The sequence below is a fragment of the Diabrotica undecimpunctata genome, chromosome 2, assembly GCF_040954645.1.
Source record: "Diabrotica undecimpunctata isolate CICGRU chromosome 2, icDiaUnde3, whole genome shotgun sequence".
Taxonomy (NCBI): domain Eukaryota; kingdom Metazoa; phylum Arthropoda; class Insecta; order Coleoptera; family Chrysomelidae; genus Diabrotica; species Diabrotica undecimpunctata.
The window spans coordinates 139,770,625-139,790,924 of NC_092804.1; the positions used below are offsets into that span (position 1 = coordinate 139,770,625).

A 20,300-nucleotide genomic window follows, 5' to 3' on the forward strand; every position below is an offset into this window, starting at 1 on the left:
TCAATAAACTGCAATTTTTCTTCCCTCTGTGGCCACATGAAGGAGCATCAGGTAATCCCTTTGAACTGTATCTAAAACAAACATTGGATTCAAAACCAAAATTCAAACTGTTTTATGGCAGGGGAACTTATTTTATTCTAACGTAAGTTAAAGAAAAATAAAAATAATGTGAAGTGTGAATAGGTTAGGCCTACTAGAAATTTGTCCATTTTCACTCTAATAACTAGGCCTAGGCCTAAGTAATAGTAACTTTGAATGAATCTAATTTAAGTTTGTCTATTAGTTTATTTAATGTTAGGTTACGGTTTAATACTAACTTCAAAATCTTCTGTTTGGCTCTTTTACAAATTGAAGGATTTGGTAGTTTCTTTCTTCCTTTCAACAAAGGAGATTCTTGAACATTAGTTCCTTCCATGTTATTTCTGCAGGTTTATTACAGTAATATCTTTTTAGTATATTAGTAAAACTTTAAAATACTAAACAATAAAACAACGCCAGTCACAACACACTAGAATTTCTCAGTTCACTGCTGCCTTCTGTTTCACCTAAGGCGGTGAGGTCACGTGACAGAATGAAGCCATCTGATTGGTGCTTTGTGGAGATGGCTGTTTTTGGCATCAACATATTTGAAAGTTGGCCGATTTTGTAACCAAGGGTACTATTCCAATGCAGTTTTAACATTGTTCTGGCCATTTTTGACACCAAAACTATTTAGATTTGGATTCCCCATGTTATTTTACACAAGAATCCGTCAATATCTGAATTTTCAAAAAAATGGAGTTTGATGGCCAAAAAAATGGCCATCTTTAAAACCAGGCTACAGAAATTTTTTATATAGATTTCCCATGTCTGTAACTGTTCTTCTTTGTCTACAATAAGTTTGTTGATCTGATCTACTAACCTTCCAAATTGTCGTTTCTTGCACGTATAAGTGAAGTCTTTGATTTTTTATGCAAGTTGTCTTATCTTCGTTCTATCTATTTCTTTATAATAATTCCTATTTTCCCTCCTTTTGTCCATAATATGTAGTATTTCGTCTGTAATCCACTAGTTTTTCTTCCGTTCGGAGTAACCAGTCACTTATTTCGCACCGTTGCGTTTAGCGTCCCTTTGGTTGATCCAGTCTCTTTCGATAACAATGGTAGTGGCTGTTAGGGAAATAATATTAATAATTCTTTTTGTTAGCTTTACTTTTATCTTGAGATTTCTAAGTTGATCCGTATCTAATTTTTTTGTTCGTCTGTTTCTGGATTAGGGTTTTTAATCGGATTCCTAATAATTTTGCTATTAGTGGAGTATGATCAGTAGTTATGTCAGCTCAAGGATATGTTTTGTGCCCCGATTTGACCTATGGTGACTTCCAAGTATACAAACTTTTTAATGGTTATTTAAATCAAGTATTAGTGATAATTAAGTTGTTCACTTGGTAAAACTGCATTAGTCGAAAACTCTGTTCATTTCCTGTTCCCAACCCATACATATCAACTACGTCACTGACATTGCGTTTTCCTATTTTAGAGTTAAAATCTTCCATTACGATGAATATATCTTATTTCTTCGTATTTTTTTAATATCGTCTAATTGTTGGTAAAACTCTTTAACTTCTTCATCAGTACTCTCAGCTGTGCGAGTATAGATCTGAATTATATTTAAATCTAAAGGATGCGCACTTATCCGAATCATCATAGCTACTTTAATGGACTGTTTATAGAATTTTCCTTTTAGTTTTATTGGAATCTTTCTGTCACATAACATACCTCTCACTTCTGTCCACTTCATCTATCTCACTTTAACTCTACTGAATGTATCTCCATATATTCTTTTTAGGGTCCGTTCCGAACGTTGGCGATCATTCTGGCTATGATGACTTTGTTGGTTGCTATACGAAAGAGCTGTGTTGAGGTCTTTCTATACCATGCTCTCAGGTTAGCAAGCCAGAATATTCTTCTTCGTCCTGGGGCCCTTTTTCCTTTAATTTTACCTTGCAAAATGCATTGAAGTAGCTCGTATCTGCCTTGATTTCTCATTATATGTCCAAAGTACTGCAACTTACGGCTCTTCACGATGTTGACCAAATCCGCAGTTGTGTTCATCCTCCGCAGTACCTCTTCATTGGTAACTTTGTCTGTCCATGATATCTTCAGGATCCTTCTGTATGACCATAGATCAAAAGCCTGAAGTTTTGATAGAGTTTCCGCCTTCAATATCCACGTTTCTACTCCGTACAGAAGCACTGAGTACACATAACATTTAAGGAGAATTATTTTTGTTTTTAGGGTGAGGTCATGGCTCTTAAACACAGAACTCATAGTCAAGAATGCCCTTTTTGCCTTTTCGATGCGACATCTAATCTCTTGGGTATTGTCCCACGACTAATTAATTATAGTTCCCAAGTAGTTGTATTATGAGACACGTTCAATTCTCATTTGGTCCACATACAGATTTGCTCTAGTTATGTTTTCCTGGCTGATGATCATTAGCTTGGTTTTGCTGGTGTTTATATCCAGTCCATATTTTCTACTTGTTTCCGTTATTTTATTCATTAAGTTTTGCAGTCCTTCTATGGTACTGGAAAACACTATTGTATCATCTGCATACCGCAGGTTATTGAGCTTGACTCCATTTATTGAGATGTCTTCATCAATATCTTTTAGAGCCTCTTCAAAAATATACTCCGAGTACAGATTGAATATCAGTGGTGAAATTATGCATCCCTGTCTCACTCCTCTTAAGATTTTGACCTGATCTGTATATTCTCCACCTATTCGGAGTACCGCTGATTGATTCCAATACAGGTTAGCTATTATTTTTAAGTCTTTTCCGTCAATCCCTGTCCTCTTCAGCAATTCTATCATTTGTTCATGCCTGACTCTATCGAAAGCCTTCTTGTAGTCAATCAGACATGCAAAAACATTACAGCTGACATTTCTGAAACAATACCTGCACGCTAAATAAAGCTTCTTTCGCACTAACGGCGTTCACAAATCCAAACTGATTGGGCGCAATTTGTTCCTCGCATTTCCGGAAACTCTTTTGTGGATGACTTTTAAAAACAGCTTCAGCAGATGGCTCACTAGGCTTATGGTCCCATAATCTTCACAAACTTTTGCTCCTGGTTTTTTAGGCAATAATACGAACTCCGATTTGAGCCACTTAACTGGTATTTTTCCTGCCTTGTATATTTCATTAAATATTTCAGTTATTATTTTTATTTGTTCTGAATCTAATAGCTTCAACTGTTCTGCAGGAATTTCATCAAGTCCCGGTGCCTTTCCATCTTTCATTTGTCTGACGGCTGCCGTTACTTCTTCTGGTAGGATTTCGGGACCTGAATTTTCTTTAATGGTGGGCTCTTGTGTTGTTCTAAGGTCATGAAAAAGCTGCTCCAAGTATTCTTCCCATACTTTCTAATCTTCTAATCTTCTAATAATCTTCTTTAGTTATGGCAAGATTGCCTTCATCATCTGTTATTTTTCCGCTGTTGCGTTTTCGGAACTTTCCAGCTATTTTCTTCACCTTTCGATGAACATTGAAGTTATCATATCGACTCTGATACTCCTCTATTTCTTGGCATTGTTCTGTTTTTTTTTTTCTCTTGTGCTTCTCTTATTTTTCTTCTGACTATGGTATGTATTCTCTTATATTCTTGGAGATTTTTTTTGTTTTTTTTTCTCTGATCCATAAGTTCAAGTATTTCATCGGTCATCCACGATTTCCGTTTCTCTGTATCTTTCTTCAGGTGTTGTTCTTTAATTTCTCTCACTGTTTCTTGTATGATGGTCAGACTTTCCTCTATCTGCATATATTTCCTGATAACTCTGAAATACTGATCTTAGGTACGTCCCTACTTAAGACTATTAATTTTAATAATCATTTCACTATCCAAAATTCAAATCGACTTATTTTCATCTCTAAAAATAGTGGTACCTATAATTTATGACCAATCTTTTTGTGACACCCTGTATGCTTTGAATAAACCCCAACTTTAAAACAGATTATTTGCGGGAAATTTCGACGTTCAGATCAAAAGCTGTTTTTAGAATGTAATTTTTAAGTTACATTTTTATTAAAAATAAAAATGTCAAATAAAAATACTGCCTTGCAATTGTAGTTTATGCCAAACTATAAATTTATATAGTCGATAAATATTAATTTAAATATTTAAAGCTGTTTAAAGATAATTCATTATTAACGTTTAAATTATTCCCGAAAGTATATTTTTCATTTGAATGAGAGCATAGATGCCTTAACAATGACGACTTCCTATGTATATTTTGATAACTACTTTACCATATGTTGGTAAAAAGTATATTATGTCTAATAGTTGTGTATATATAGTTTATGTTCGTGAATGGGAGAGTAATGTCCTAGTGTACATTTCCTAAACTTATGCATTTATAATAAAATTATCGATAATTGAAAACCTGGTAAGTTTTTAATTCATTACACAAATTCATCCACACAAATATATCTTTGAAAGATCATTATTGAATCGCTTATTTATAAAAAGCCTCACAAAATGTAAATGTGACAAAATATAAATTTTGGAAGACAACAAAAAACTGTTTAGTTTTATGAAAAACCATTTTATATTTTTCTGACTTTTAGAAACATATTAAGAACCTTAAAACTGAAAATAAATTATGTTGGTTACACCTTTTAATATTATTATTGTATTTTTTTATTATTGAAAATAGTTGACAAAATGCCTTTCATAAACAAAAGTCTTGTTTTACGGGAACAGTTTTGATTGATGGATGTATTTACACCAAATGGTGTTTATTTATAATTAATACTACTTTAAAATAAAAAAATTGTTAAAATGCTTTATAAAAGGTATATAAATTAAAAACCCAATCGGGCTATGTCATGAAGACAAAACGTTTTCGGAATCCATATTCCATCATCAGTGTCTAGGTGTACATGTTTTGAGCCACTAAATTTATGGGTAAAAACCCGTTAAAAGTTATTGGTTACAATGTGGTTTACATTATTTAGTCTTATATATTAGGATGTTAAAGTTACCAGTGGATTTGATAACATGGCAACGTACGACTCCACATGGAGTTGCTGGTCCTGAGACAAAGTGTCTAAGAGGACTTGATGATAGCAACTGATCACCAAGTCAGTTGAAATTCATGGTAGGAAGAAATAGTAAACATTTTCTTTTTGATTTTCTCAATTTTACTTTCTTATGAAACAATATTTATCTTGTAAAATTTATTCGACCAACTATGAAAGTCCAAAACATCTGCTTTTTTCATTAAATCCGCAGTAAACTTCCCCTGATTTGTAGATGAAAGTATTATTTCTGATACATCTTTCATAGTGTAGAATCTATCATGTTTCCTTAGGTTTCGTTTTATAAGCCCGAAAGCCCTGTCACATGTCAAATAGGAGTGACCCTTTATTGGAAGTCTATATTTTTGAATCTTTCACTATCTGCAAGTTGCATTAAAAAACTAATCATCGTGTGATTTTTATTTTGTCCTGTACAGTTGTCACTGTTTAAGAACAAGAACAACTCATCTATATTAGATATAAGGTTGAATGCCCGAATAAATGAACTTTGATCAAATGAAGGGCAGATATCCAGCACAGTTTATTAATTAAATCTTGCCCAAGTACTTTTGCTTCCTAGAGCATCTTCAGAGGCGTTTCGTCAATTTTGGCCTATCCAACAAACATGCAATGTTATAAACATAAAATTGAACATTACACTACACTATACAAGGACAAACAGTTTAAAAAATTTTAAAATAGGCGAAGCTACATTATGGTTGGCATCAGGAGAAAAAATGATTCATTCTGAAACGGTGCTCGATATCTGCTTTTTATTTGATCAAAGTTCATCTACATTAGCTGGAACAATCTCGTCAATATACTTCTTTCAGAAAGAGCAAACTTCATTATTTTCCTTTCCAGCAATTCTCTGGTGGTATAAATAAAATGTTGCAGTGTCACATTACTATTTTGGAAGCCAAACGGATAGATGGACAGTTGTCTAAGGTAATATATTTCCTGTACTGGAATCGTAGGAAGCGATATGTTTGCCATATTATCAAAACATAAAAGCATCGCATTTTCATGTTCGGCACAGTATTCTTTCATCTGTCGAAGGGATGAATAAAACTTTTTGCTACGCCTTTTATGCACAAGTAGCTGCGCAACTGCAACTCATTTGGCAGTTTCATTCAACTGAGGATTTTTTTATTCTTGTATCGAACAGTGCACATTCACAACAAGTGTCAATTTGGGGCCTTCCAAATCTATAATTGAAATGTTCTTTGAAAAGTTTATAGTAAAAACTATACTTCACGTTCAACTCGTTATATTTCTCTTGGAACAAATTGAACATTTTTTTATGTCCAGCTTAGCATCTAAGTATTTTATTTCCTTAGACGAACAGTGACTTGTTTTCAGTGGGAATGACTGAATGTGTTCTTTTACAGGGTCTTCCGATTCATCTGTTGGCCTCTTAAATCTCTAGGAGACTTACCTTTCACAATATCTTGCAGTCTTCGTACTCTTTTTTCACCAATACCGTGCAGACTCAAAAAAGCCTTTTTGCGGACGTTGATACTTTTCTCACGAAGCAAGGTATAGAATTTAACAGAATTTTTATTCTTAACAGAATGTTTGGGCTTAAAACAAACAGCTCCATCTTCATCTTCGGAAGTGTTTTGTTTTAATCTTGGCCTCTTCTTCTGTACGGGTTCTGCTTCTATTAAGTACTGGTAAAAGTCTTGCTCATTTTTGTTTGAAAAGTTTTCCTCTCTGCAAAAAATTCTTCTCGAAACATCTCAATCTGCACCTGTAACATTCGAAATAGGTTAATATTGTGGAACTAAGCTATGTTTTACAATTGACTTCTTATTTATCATCTTATTTCGTGTCTGAAATAGTACATTGTACGTTAAAACGTAACTTATGAGCATGGTAATCAATTTCAAATAATGATAACATTTCCTCTGTAATTTATATATTCTTCACCACGACATCTAGCTTTCTTAATCCGATTAACCTTTTATTCTTTAGGGTAACTTTCACATCTTGCTATCTGCATCTATTTCAACGACACTTTCACTCCCTGACATTATTTCAAAGTTGAATCACTTTAATAAAACTAAAAAACATTATTTTATTTTATTATTATTTAACAGTTGATTATAACGCAAAAGAACAAAAGTTAATTAATCTGAAAAAGGTAAACATCTGTCAGCAATCAGCAGGCCGCGCAATGTTGCCAATAGTGCTTTTATTTATGAAAAGCCATTTATAATGCTTAAAAGCTGTGGATAGGAACGACTGGAAAGAAGTTCTTGAGAAGGCTAGGATCCACGCAGGGTTGTAAAGCCAGAATGATGATGATGAATTTTATTGATTATATCTTTAAATATTTCAAAAATTTCTGCAGATTTAGACATTATAAAATTTAATTATTTCTTCTTTGATTTTAAGATAATATAACATAAAATGTAAAACACAACACTGTTATTTCTGCAGAATATATTTAATTTTATACATTTCGCCTAATTATTATATTTCTTAGAAGAAAATAATTTTAAAATAACTATTTCTGTTTGCAAACTATGTAGGTATTTAAATTCAAAACATTTTTATTTTAAGTATTATCATTCTTTAGGATGCTTTTAAAATTTTATTATATACCAGATGTATAATACCTACCTACTTCCATTAAAGAGTGTATTCGTAAGTACATCTGGACAGCAGACGAGTCTTTACATCTCAAAAAAATTTTTTTTTTAACTTTTAGTAAAAGGTATAAATAAAATACCCAAACGGGCTATATCACAAATACAGAACGTTTTCGGAATGTAAATTCCATCATCAGTGTAACAAAGTGTACATGCTATGAGCCACTAAAATATATGGGTGAAAACCCTTTAAATGTTATTAATTTATAGATATGTAACATTATATATTATTATAAATTAGGATGTTTAAGTTGCCATGTTACAAATTCCAACGATATTTTGTCGCGTATACTGAATTTCCATCAATACTGGATTAACTATTGAATGAATTACGGAATGAACTATTTTTTTCATTTTTTTTTTAATATCTTTCCTAAACACTGCAACCTGTGCCTGGTATTCTAAAATTTCATCAACATTATTATTACGTTAATACACAATGAAATTTTAAAGTTTTAACCTACCTTATAAAATAACGTTTCTTCGATAATTCAAAATAAGCTTTTATAGAAAACAACACCAAAATTTCAAATACAAAAATATAAAGTAAACTGAGATATTTAAGAAACGATAAAGAATAAAGCAAATAATAAACTGAAAGATAATTACCACGAACAAACTGTGATAATAAATGGGTTTTGTATTCTTGTGTACCTACTCTGGTGGCGTAACTCAAGCATCCCCACCCCAGTCGGAAGAGGCAACCGTAGTAAGTCTACGAACCAGAGAACAGACGAACACTGTCAAATTTATCTTGCATTACTCACCTTCGCTGAAATGATATTCGTGTTTAGGAACCTCGAAAATCCCCGAGTAACGAGTTTCGAATGATTTTGTATGGAATCTGCATAAAACTTCGGGAGACGAGGTATGTACTGTCCAATTTGGACACCAGGTACATCGGAAATCTTCGCCGACATATTCGTGTTCAGCGACCCCAAAATACCGAGTAGCAAAATTGGACGTATTTTATTCAATATTTGTCGAGTTAAAATTTTTTAAATTTGCAACTCTGGAAAATTCATTTTTCAAAATCATGAATTTGCGATATCTTAATCCTACCAAGGACTTTTTTTTTTCAAGTAAACGTAAAGAAATGGCATTTTGATATCATATACGTGTATATTGAGATTTAGATGGAGTATATTGAATGTGAGGGACGGTACGTTTCCAAATTCATCATATTGAAAAATGGAATAAAAACCGACACTGAAGCTTGATAACTCAGAAAAAATTGATTTCTGTGACTTGGGGTAATGAGAACTTTTAAAATCAGCTGACCCTAAGTCTCTTTAAAATTTCAGCCAATTTAACTAAAACCACTTTTACATTAAAAAAGTACCTTTCAAAAGGAGTCCTTTCATGTTGTTATTTTTTTTTCAGCATTTATTTACAAAGGACACGAAATAATGGGAAACAGAACTTATTTGGATTGCTTAATGTTATTAGGAGCCACTATGTCTTTAGATTTACCTGATATGAACAGTTTAATTATTGAAGATGTTTATACAACTACAGTAACTCTTTCTGTTACTGTCGAAGATATTTCTATAGATGATAAAAATTTGGTAAGTTTATATCTTAAGGCCATCTATTTACGTAAAATTTTGGACGTGTACGAACTCATCACTTTATAGTCCCCCATAAAATTATAAGACCCTTCGAAATATAGTAAACTGATCACCGGCATCCTTTGGAGATCAGTAAACTTGTCACCGTAGATAGGTAAACTCATCACCAGCATTTTTGCTACAAGCGCTGTTTTCTAATGAGGAAGGTTGCCTGTTACCTGTTTACGTGGTAATCTATTAAATTCAGAAATTATTTTAAGCAAACTAGGTACTTTAAAATTCAACTGATATATGTATGCCAGGTGTCTTCTAGACATATCTGCCAATTTAATCGGATTTGAGATCTGAAAATTCAACTACAAAGGTTTTGGTTAATAAACTTTTTAATGAAAATATTTTTGAGCATATATTATTTCCGGTTATATCGAAAATACTCCGCAACTTCATTATTTTATTTGCATTCGCACTTGGATTATTCTTTCAAATTATCAAACCTTAGATGTTTGCAAGCATTTTATGGTCTTTACCTGCCACGGGGTGTAGGTAGGCCAGTAATCAGTTTGAAAATCTTTCCTGGTCTAATTTGAAATCCCTGGTTTTATGGTAGTGATGAGTTTGTAATATTTATGAGTGCCATTTTGCTAAGTGGTGATAAGTTTATGTGTACTGTTATGTTTTTATTATTAATCTAATTTATTGTCTTTATTTATTATCAAAGGTTCTATTTATAACACTTACAAATTTATTAAAGTCTTTATTACTAATTTATTTCACAATATTTATATTTATTTCCGCGTACAATTATATTTTCGGACTCAAACTAACTCGATATTCAAAAAGTAACTAACTGTTTACAACAAAATTCCTCTTTAAATATAAAATGCCGTTATTCGAGAATTGCGGCGATACCCCATCGAAGAGCCGAGAAAGTCACTCATTCTGGTTTTATTCGGCCTTCTTCTGGGAATTTTGAATCGTGGGTGACTCATCAGAATTCAGGTTGGCAAACAGGTCTTTCAACTGAGCGCCGAGATTACTAGAATAGAAAAGAATTAGTAATAATATATTTACAGTTTTATGCGCCATAATATTTATCGTAATAGTACCCAAAATTTCGGGTTCTCTATTTCTCAAGCTCCAGCTACATGTTCTATACATCTCAATATAATACCTAATCATTATTTTGAACCCTCCAACGACCAAAACCGGAGTTTTGGTATTTCCTAAATATTTTCTTTTAAATTTTATTGCCTCATGTAAAAATTTAAGACCTAGTTTCAGTCACTGACGTACATTTTCGGGTAACCTCGGAAAACCCCGACTTGTGAAGGTACTGAAATATTATTTTGTGTTTCATTTACTTCCAAACATTACTTAGTTGTTGCCAACATTCTAATAGTGTTATTTAAAAATCTTTTTTAAAAGGTATATAATTAAAAAGACCCTTTCGGGCTACATCACATTCATTAGAATATCCAATGTTTTAGGATATGCAAGTAATATTTCTTTTGAACCAAAAATGGCAAGACCCACGACTTGGTGCAAATATTCAAACCAGAAACATGGCAGTAGCTGGTAAAATATGGGATCCAAAAATTACAAATTGTAATGGAAATGCATTTAGAGATGATTTTAAAGATACGTTATTTTGGCGAGGATATGAAGAAGGGTCTGTAATTTTTAATAGAAAAATGAAGCTAAGACTTAAATGCACTAGATATCTTCAGAAATTTCCTTTTGATGTACAATTTTGTGAAATTAAATTTGGATCATGTACGTATGTTTAAACTAAATTTAAAATTTTTTTATTAATTTTTTATTTGAACAATATTCGTTCCTCTTCTTCTTTAAATGCCATACTTATACTATTTGATAGTTAGTAGCTAGTATGTACATTCGAAAATGTGTTTTGTTAATCTGTGATACTACAGTTTAGTGGTCGCCCAACCCCACGTTGGGCGCCAATTTGTAACGTTGCGCACCAATTTGTGACGTTCCAACGAACATTCATTGGGTGCCAATTTGTAACCCTTCGAGGCTCAATTTGTAACATCCCAAGGTTGAGCTGCTGTTGTCAACTTGTAACCGCCAACCTTAGTTTGCTGCTACAACCTGACTAACATCACTAACAACGTTGGAGCGACAAATCGTTTCCCGTTGGGACCAATTTTTAACGTCATAACCCCTAATGTATCAATTGCAAAATTGCTACATTAGACGTTATACGAAACACTCCCTGGCTAGCTCACTCAGGACGTGAATATGGCCTACTCTGGAGCAACACACGCAAACAAGTAAAAAGAAGAAACAATACACAGTTAAATTAACACATGTTTATTAAAATATTAAACAAAAAAGGCAGAAAAATACATGTTTAAATATTATATTGAATTTAAATAAAAATTATTCGACTTCTTGCTACAGTGTTACATTATAGTAAGGAAAAATGCTTGTCACCAAATCCTAGGTTTTATCCTGGTCTTTTCTGCTATGGTTGTTAGCAAGCCATGTTGTTAGTTGTGGATTTTCTTGCCCTGGAGTCAACTCTCCTATCGGAATGATAGTGCCATTCTCAGGCCGGTTGGTCTTCTGGATGTTAATATAATTTGACCCGCACCTGAGAAATGTATCTCGGAGGTTGACTCCTAATTCAGGAGACGACACAACAATTGGTTATTATACTTTTACAGAAGTCATGAAGAAAATCGACATTTTTAGAAATAAAAGCCATTATATCGACTTTTGTATCGAACGGGAAGGGGGAAATGTCAACAAAAAGGAGTCTTTGTCACTAGCATTAAACTAAACAGAGAATAAAGATGGCACCTCTCGTTCCAAAGTAACAGAAATAGAGATGAAAATAAAATTCATTCTTTAGAAACTTGAGTAAAAGATAAAAATGATGATTATTAAGAAAATAGGAAAGGTAGATACTGAAATATATATATATATATATATATATATATATATATATATATATATATATATATATATATTGTTATGATATGTAAAATCAAGAAAATATTGGGTTGATTAAAATATTTCAAAGTTCAAAAACATTAAAATAATTCAGATAAGTAGGATAATAAACAACAAACATTTCGAAGAAGGAAAGTTATTAAATTCTTGGATTACCTGTACTAAACAAAATGTAAGCTATACATAAATTATTTCTTTGTTATACTTGAGTGACCCGCATAAGTTTAAGTGAAATCCAAAGACAATTGAACCGGGTTTTTCAAAATACATTAATGCAGTGATTAAAGACAATAGAAGAGATTTTAGAAAGAGGTTTTTGTTAGTTTTTAAGAATTATAGAAAAATAATATTTGTAAATAAGTTTTAGGAAAGTTTATAATTATAGGTAAAAATTTGTTTGTTATCGAAATGAAAAAATGGGGAATTGTGACGAGTTTTGATTGGCGGAGATTGAAAAAGGTGGGATAGGTATGTAAAAATGAAAGTTTAGCTAGATTTAGGAGAGAGAAAAGATAATCAGTTGGTTTTCCAAGTCTGTAAGACGAACAGTGATTGTTCTCTGGCGGTTCCCGAAATGTAGCAAGCAGTAGTGTTGAATGTTAGTGAGTTTTTGTGGAGTTAGTGTATCTGACAGAAGCTGAAGCAGCAAAATATTGTAAGTCATATTTCTCTACTTATATTCCAAGAGTCACTGTTCAGGCCAACGAGAGATTCAGTTTATCGTAAAGAGAAGATATTCCAAGAGTCATTTTTCACTCGGGCCAACGAGAGATTCAGTTTATCGAGAGGAGAAAGGCTATCATAATTTGAATGATTTGTGCTTTTGAAGGAGATCATTAAGGACGATATACTTGCAACAATCTGTTGTCAGATTGCTGATTACATAGGGAGCGGTTGAGAGGAGATAATATAGTCTACAAGGAACAAGGATTTGGACCACTCATCATCAGAGAGAGATATTTTTGTTTTCTGCAGTTTTTTCTTTTATTGATAACACAATTTTTACACTTAATTTAGAAAGGATATAGATATTTTGATTAGGCGAGTTAAAATAGTTTGGGATTTTGAGATTTCAATTAATATTGTTTGTACCATTAATTTTGATTGTTCACGTACGTAGAACAAAATTTTGAGAATCATTATATGAGATTTGTTTATTGAAAACTTTTGAGTATGAATTATTTCATTATTTTTATTTCAATATATAGTGTTAGATCATATGTGTTTTTTATTATTCCGGCATTCTTTGGACCTTACCTTTCACATGTAATAGCATAGATATTGAAGCACGAATTTAACCCTGAGATAAAAGAATTAAAAATTGTGATAGAGTCATAATCATATCATTTAAATAATTTTAATTAATTAATCAAAAAATTAATTAGCTAATTATTGCTTGGCGCACCAAGACTTTAAATATCACAATAATATATATATATATATATATATATATATATATATATATATATATAAAGAAGATAGATTTGGACGCCAACTGGTTTTTATACCAAATAACAGGAAAAATGAAAAGAGAATAATGAATCAATTAAGTAACGACATAATTCTGATACAATCTATATCTGAGAAAATATATAGAAAAATATGAGATACAATGGAGGATATAGAAGAATATGAATTATGACAGAAGATAGGGAAATTGGAGAATAGAATTAACGAAATATATTAACATAAGAAAGAAAGCAGGCAATATAGCAGTTATAACGCTACAATTAACTTGTTTAGTGGTAATGTCAGTGAATAACTTTGTTTAATATAATAAAACAGCTTATCTATCTCTTTTATCTCTATATTTTTTATTATTATTGTAGTTTTTGTTATTGGATACAAGTTTTTGCTATTCACTTTTAGATAGATTTCCCAAGGAAGAAGTTTCACTAAAATGGGACAATCAAATTCCAATAATAATGCAAAACAAATTAAAATCTACAGAATTTTACCTACAAAATGTTTCAACTGAAATAATTACAGAAATAAGACCTACAGGTAAATAAGTAAATTTTTTTTATTATGGTTGCAAAAAGATTAAATTTTTTCTAGGTAACTTCAGCGCAGCTACCGTCTGGTTCACAATTAAGCGAGATCCTAACCATTACCTTATAAGTATTGGTGCTATTTGCAGCACATTGACAATTCTCAGTTATTTATCCATGTGGACAACAGGATCAAACAGAACACAACTAAATTTAATATCTTTTATTGTTCATATATATTTTTACTATTATTCAACCTCTGCAATATATCCTGTTCCCTATTTAAAGCGCTTAGATATTTTAGTGGGGCTCTCAAGCGGATTTTCACTAATTTTATTTATTAGTTCTATCATGTCTATGGAGTTACGAAATACCAAAAGAAACAATGTTTTTAGTGCAAGTTTAAAATTAGAAAGTGATTTAAATACTAAATGGAAATTTCTACTAATGAGACTCGGATTTCCTTTATTTTATATTACTGTTATATTGATGAACTTAATTTTTGTATAAATATGTCAACACAATTTTTTTAATTTTCTTATAAATCTCACTAAAATTACGAAAGATTTGATTGGTCAAAAAATTTTTATTCGGTTTAAGGTGAATTTATACATATCCGTGCCCTGTCCGTTCCGTTTCAGTGTTGAGTCCGGGTATTCATACAACCGCGTTGTAGCAGTGTACGTACCGGCCCGAATAGAGAGGAAACGTTATTACATATTTCTGTGTCAAAGAGAGTGAAAGTATCGCGGCTTGTATAGATCGCACCGTGTTGGCATTATTACTTGATGAAGAGGAAGAGCAAGAACAGAAAAGGCGCAAACAAAGAAGATGGAGTGTGCATCCTATGTGGAAAAAAAGACTAACCAAAGAAGAATTTAAAATATGCAGAGAATTATTGGACGATGAAACAAAATTTCACGAATATTGTAGAATGTCTCAGTACTCTTTTTTCTTGAATACATATAAAAAACCATAACATATTAACTGCACAACATCTCCTGCTTTTCTGTTTACCAGCGCTTATGTTCACAAAACAATAAAATCGTATTTATACAAGTGCGTGTCATTTCCGTGCATCGCCAGTGCCGAAAACAAAAATATCGTTTGGGATTAATTTCAGGACGGGCAACGTCAGGAAAACGCCAATGTATAAATATACTCATAAGAGTACTAGTTCATTGATGTTTTGTTTTGCAGGGAACTGTCATAACACGGAACAGACACCGAATGGATATGTATAAATCGACCGTAAGATCTGCACATTTATTGTGACACTAATTCTTACACACTTGACAATGAATCCATTTTTCTTTGGATCGTGAATGCGAAAATAGTTCGTTACAGTAAATGCAAGCTGCATCTTCCGAGTCGTCTTCTTCAAAAGAAGATTCAAAATCGTCTTCAGAACTGTTTGTAGTTGAAACACGAACTTGCCTTTTTACTTTTCTTGCGTCTTTTTTTCTGCTTCTTTTTCTGCAATTTTTTGTTTTATATCATCAATTTCTGGCGTTGAATTTAAATATCCTGTTTTACCCCGTTTTCTACCCCTTTTCTGAGTTACTTCAGATACTCCAGCTAAAGGAGGAGGACAAATATCTTCGACCGAGATGTTTAGGACTGACGATGATGTTGATTTCTGATCAGTGATTTTTGATAAACCTTCAATCGAAGAAACATGAGAAGAAGAAGAAGAGAAGAAAACTTCAATCGTGAGTTCTCGTCAGAACATCCTGGTAGTGGGTTTTGTTCATAATTTTCTCATTCTGTTGTTATAGACGGCAAAAATTGCCAATCCTCGAAGACATCTGGATTGAACGGTTCTATTCCTGTCTTTTTAAATGCATTTATTGCATTTGATGGAAGAGCACTTTTTAAATATGCTTTATTAAAGATACTGGCTACTTTAAATTGGGTAACTGTTTTACCTGGATTCTGTCGCAGCCGTAATTGAATTTCTTGGCCGTTTATTGATGAGAGCAGTGAGCAGGAAAACAAAACATAATAATACCGTTTTCTTTTGCAAACTGGAGAGCTTCAAAACTTTTATGACTACCATGACCATCGAGTAACAACAAAACTTGGTTGGTTTTAGAAGCCTTTGAATACCTTAAAAAATGTTGCAGCCAAAGACAGAAAATGTCGGAAGTCATCCATCCTTTTTCTTGAGCGAAGGCTACACTTCCAGTAGGTGCATCGATCATAAGTTCGTCTTTCTTCCTCTGTCGAGGAAAAATCAAAGCAGGAGGAACAAATGTTCCAATTGCATTCATTGCACATACGACCGTAATATGTAGACCGCGTTCTGCACTACTTAAAGCACCAACTTGTTTGCGACCTTTACTAGCATAAATCTTCTGCGATCTCTTTTGCACAGTTGTCAAACCGGACTCGTCCATGTTATAAATGTTTTCCGGTGAAAATTGAAACTCGTCTAATATATGTGCTAATGCTGTAAAATAGGCACATATATTTGGTATATTAAAAGCTTGAGCCCTTGCCAACGAAGTATTTTCTGGAGTTCGTAATGATAATCGAGGATTTCGCTTTAAAAAGCCTCTGACCCATTTCCAGCCTGCCATCTTGGTTTCCTTATTAAAACTGTGGCTAATATTGTTTATTTCAGCTACTTCGTATACAAGTTTTCGTAAATCTTTACTGGTCAGGCCAAAAAAACGAGCTTCCATGGTGATAATATGGTCAGCAATTTCCTTTTCAATAGCAGTGGAAAATATTGGTCTTCGTCCTCCCAAATCACCTTTGGTACTTCCTTGCTGCTTATTAAAGCGCCTTTTCAAAGTTGTTTTTGGAATGTTAAATGTTTTTGCTGCCAGCTTAAACCCCATAGTTCTTTCTTGTATGCTTTTTAAAGCTTGCTGCATATTACTCTCATTCCACTGTTGCCTTTTGTGAGGATCCATCCCTGTAAAATGTATTATGTTAATCGTTAAGTAGCAACTTATTCCTTTTTCCTATGATGGACCCCTAGTCCGTCATAGGTAACGACAAAGGGGTCCATCATAGGCAAATAGACAAGACAGTAAATTTAATTCTGTTACTTTTGTTTTGACCATTCTAACCTAAAACAAAGTATAGTATTTGACAAAGAAAGTGTAGTCATTTTATACAAAACAAAAGAAACACTTAGCTTAACGTATGTTACCAGTAAAATATTACTTACCAATAAATTTTATTAGATCAGCAATGCCAAATTTTAATTTTATTTCACAAATTTACTGTTATAACCGCCACGGGTCTGAAACTTTGCAAATACTAAACTACAAACTTCGTGCGCAAGTGGCAACCGGCGATGTGCATGTAACCGCGCCATATTTGAAATTACAGCAGGAGGTCCATCATAGGCAGGGGTCCAACATAGGCACACTTCCCCTAGTGCACACTAAAGTAGCATGGCATTAAAAAGGCTAGTTAAATTCAAAATGTCGTCCTCTGAGGATGAAGTTATGCTAACGCTTTTAAACGTCAACAATATGAACAAAACTCGTCTGTTTTGGGTACACCCTTATTGGAAAGAGATGTAAGGGCATAGTGGATTTAATGTATTTAAAAATTCCGGAGTTGCGTTGTCATAAATACCTGGAAATTCCTCAATTATTGAGACAAAACGAATATTAAATTCTGGACTGTCTTCCATATTTAAATTTTTCAACAAACACATATACAAAATGCAAGTAGTACGTGGCAAAAAGTAGAAAAAGCTCTATTTTTAACGACATGGCGTAGCAAGTTTCATGTCACTGTCATTTTGGTGTGCGCTGAATAATTCGTTTGCATTGTTTACATTTGTAAGATGCTAGGACGCGCGCTACTTGCCACTTGTCATGCCAGGTTGGTAGGCGATCTCCCTTATAGTCTTACTATTTAAGCACTGCCACGGACTATAGTCCAAATGCAATAGGATTGTGGGTATAGCTTTAAAATAAAAGTCTCTTTAAGGGCAAGAAACGACAGACGAGTGTAGTTCAATGATGGCGTGTACATTTTTAAAATAAGGAAAATGATTGTGGGGACTAATTCGAAAGGAACCTTTTACATTAGACTTCTTTAAACGTACTGATATTGGAATAATGATCTTATGTACCTAATTATATTTTTAAAATAAAATTCAGTCAAATATAAATACCAACTGCTTTACAGAAAATAATAATAGACCCGGCAGCCTAATGTAAACCTTAATTTTGAGAAACATATTTGCCATAATAATAATAAAGTTATTAGAATCTCTGGTCTAATAACTTTATTATTACTATGGAAAATTTGTTATAGAGTTAAGAGACCAGCCATCTTACACGGCTGTGATGGCATTTCGCATATCTTCTTAATTCAATTTTTCACTTATTCCTTGATTTTGAAATTTAGGCGTATTCAAACTACTGAAATAAAAGTCTTATTAAGTATATGTAAAACATAAAATAATTAATTAATTTGTTACTTGAACACGGAATATGATTATGACCCTAATATACATACTACTATGTTCGGTTAATAACGTCGTTATTAAGGCGTTATTACCATCCATTGGACTAATTTGATTTTCAAAAATAAGCAAAACTATCTTAAAAATCTGAATGCATCATTTTATTCCTTAGTAAACAAAGTACAAATCACAAATCAAATAATATTACTCACCAATCTACGCCGCTCCAATCTAATAAACACCCGAGATGTAAAATCATAAACAGTATTCCTTCTACGCCAAACCATAGTATAAAAAGTGACGAGAGGCTAATTCGCCCAAGTGATGCCGACGTTGCCAAATGGTGATGTGTTGGTCTTCTGCAATGACGTATAATATATAGACTAAGCGGTCCCGTATTCTCGCTATATAATCGGGTGTCCGAAAGATCTCCGCTCAAGGTTGAAGGTATGTTTACCAGAACAGCGGCGTGCTCATTTATATTTTAATGACAATAATTATTTTTTTAATTAAAATTAAATATTTATAATTTTTTTTTGTTCTCGTCTATAAGAGAAAAAATTATTTTTATAATGTTTGTAAAGTACATTACCTGAATTTTAATCATTTTACCAATAGGAAATATTGAAGTTTTGCGTAAAGATTAAAAATTCTAATTTTTTAAATTGTATTAAGGACTATTAATTATTATTTAGTGTGAAGGAAATTTTGATATATAAATCTAATCAGTTTTGCATTTCCATTAAGAGTTGGAGTCTATTTAGAGAGTCGAAAGATGGCTGGAAATCTATAAATAGTAAGGAAAAATTATATCACTTTTAAATCAGCTGTATTAGGAAGTGAATGGCATCTATGGGTGATTTTCTTTTTCTAAAGCCGGGTTGATATTGCTCTAATGTATTTTCGGTAATTTATCTATTTCCCAATATGCTTGACAACATATTGTATATGGTCTATGTGGTGTTCAGTAACATGATTCCTCTGTAGTTACTTATATCTTTCTGTCTCCTGTTTTTAATATCCTTATTAGATGACCCTTTCTCCACTCCATCGGTATATTTTTTGAGTTCCCTATATTCTTACTAGTTTAAGAATCCGGTGCATCAGTTCGTCTCCTCCATTTTTTATTAATTCATATCTCATTTAATTCATGTTTCATCCGTTCCTGGTGTTTTTCACTGTTGCAATAATTTCTTTGTATGTAGCAAATTTTGAAGTTTATATTAGGGAATTAGGAAGGAAATTAATAGGTTACTTGAGTGCAAACAAACAACAAACTTTTGAATTCTAATTTTGTATTTTGTTGTAATGAATTAAATACAAACAAAAAAACATCAAATCGATTATAAATTTTTAACAAAAACCATACAAAAGAAATAATCATAAAACATTTTGCAAAATAATTAGAAGTTTAATTAAGGCATTAATGCATAACTTAATAAATACTGTTTCATTTATTTTCTAAGATACAATATGTTATAAATAAGTTGTATACCAAAGGCATGGATAACTGTAATGGTGGAGTGCATATACAAAATAGGACAAGATAATGTCCTGCCTAAATCGCACAGGCCGATCAGTCTTACATCATTTTTGTTGAAGG

General features: G+C 32.4%; 2 protein-coding genes and 1 long non-coding RNA gene across 3 annotated transcripts; 1 reads left to right on the forward strand and 2 right to left on the reverse strand.

The window, feature by feature from the left end:
- The first annotated feature begins 4,353 nt into the window (after positions 1-4,353).
- On the forward strand, positions 4,354-14,769 carry LOC140434942 (glutamate-gated chloride channel alpha-like). The gene is made up of 5 exons (XM_072523586.1): positions 4,354-4,427; positions 9,102-9,286; positions 10,777-11,062; positions 14,138-14,272; positions 14,327-14,769. The coding sequence occupies exons 2-5, from the start codon at positions 9,128-9,130 to the stop codon at positions 14,767-14,769; spliced, it is 1,023 nt and encodes a 340-aa protein (XP_072379687.1). The 5' UTR covers positions 4,354-4,427; positions 9,102-9,127.
- Positions 10,029-19,206, reverse strand: LOC140434944 (uncharacterized). Its single transcript, XR_011950098.1, has 2 exons — positions 18,910-19,206; positions 10,029-10,325 (listed from the first exon to the last, which is right to left on the reverse strand). It is a non-coding gene; the product is annotated as an uncharacterized lncRNA (long non-coding RNA).
- LOC140434943 (uncharacterized) lies at positions 16,227-17,593 on the reverse strand. The gene is made up of 2 exons (XM_072523587.1): positions 17,441-17,593; positions 16,227-17,182 (listed from the first exon to the last, which is right to left on the reverse strand). Exon 2 carries the CDS (start codon positions 17,178-17,180, stop codon positions 16,227-16,229), a length of 954 nt encoding a protein of 317 aa, XP_072379688.1. The 5' UTR covers positions 17,181-17,182; positions 17,441-17,593.
- Positions 19,207-20,300: the final 1,094 nt, after the last annotated feature.

What these genes read in the sequence shown, in the direction of transcription:
- LOC140434942 (XM_072523586.1), top strand. Translation starts at nt 9,128, where the DNA reads ATGGGAAACAGAACTTATTTGGATTGCTTAATGTTATTAGGAGCCACT. An exon ending in TGAAATTAAATTTGGATCAT is followed by an intron (nt 11,063 to 14,137) that starts GTACGTATGTTT and finishes ATTCACTTTTAG; the next exon opens with ATAGATTTCCCAAGGAAGAA. An exon ending in TACAGAAATAAGACCTACAG is followed by an intron (nt 14,273 to 14,326) that starts GTAAATAAGTAA and finishes AATTTTTTCTAG; the next exon opens with GTAACTTCAGCGCAGCTACC.
- LOC140434943 (XM_072523587.1), bottom strand. Translation starts at nt 17,180, where the DNA reads ATGGATCCTCACAAAAGGCAACAGTGGAATGAGAGTAATATGCAGCAA.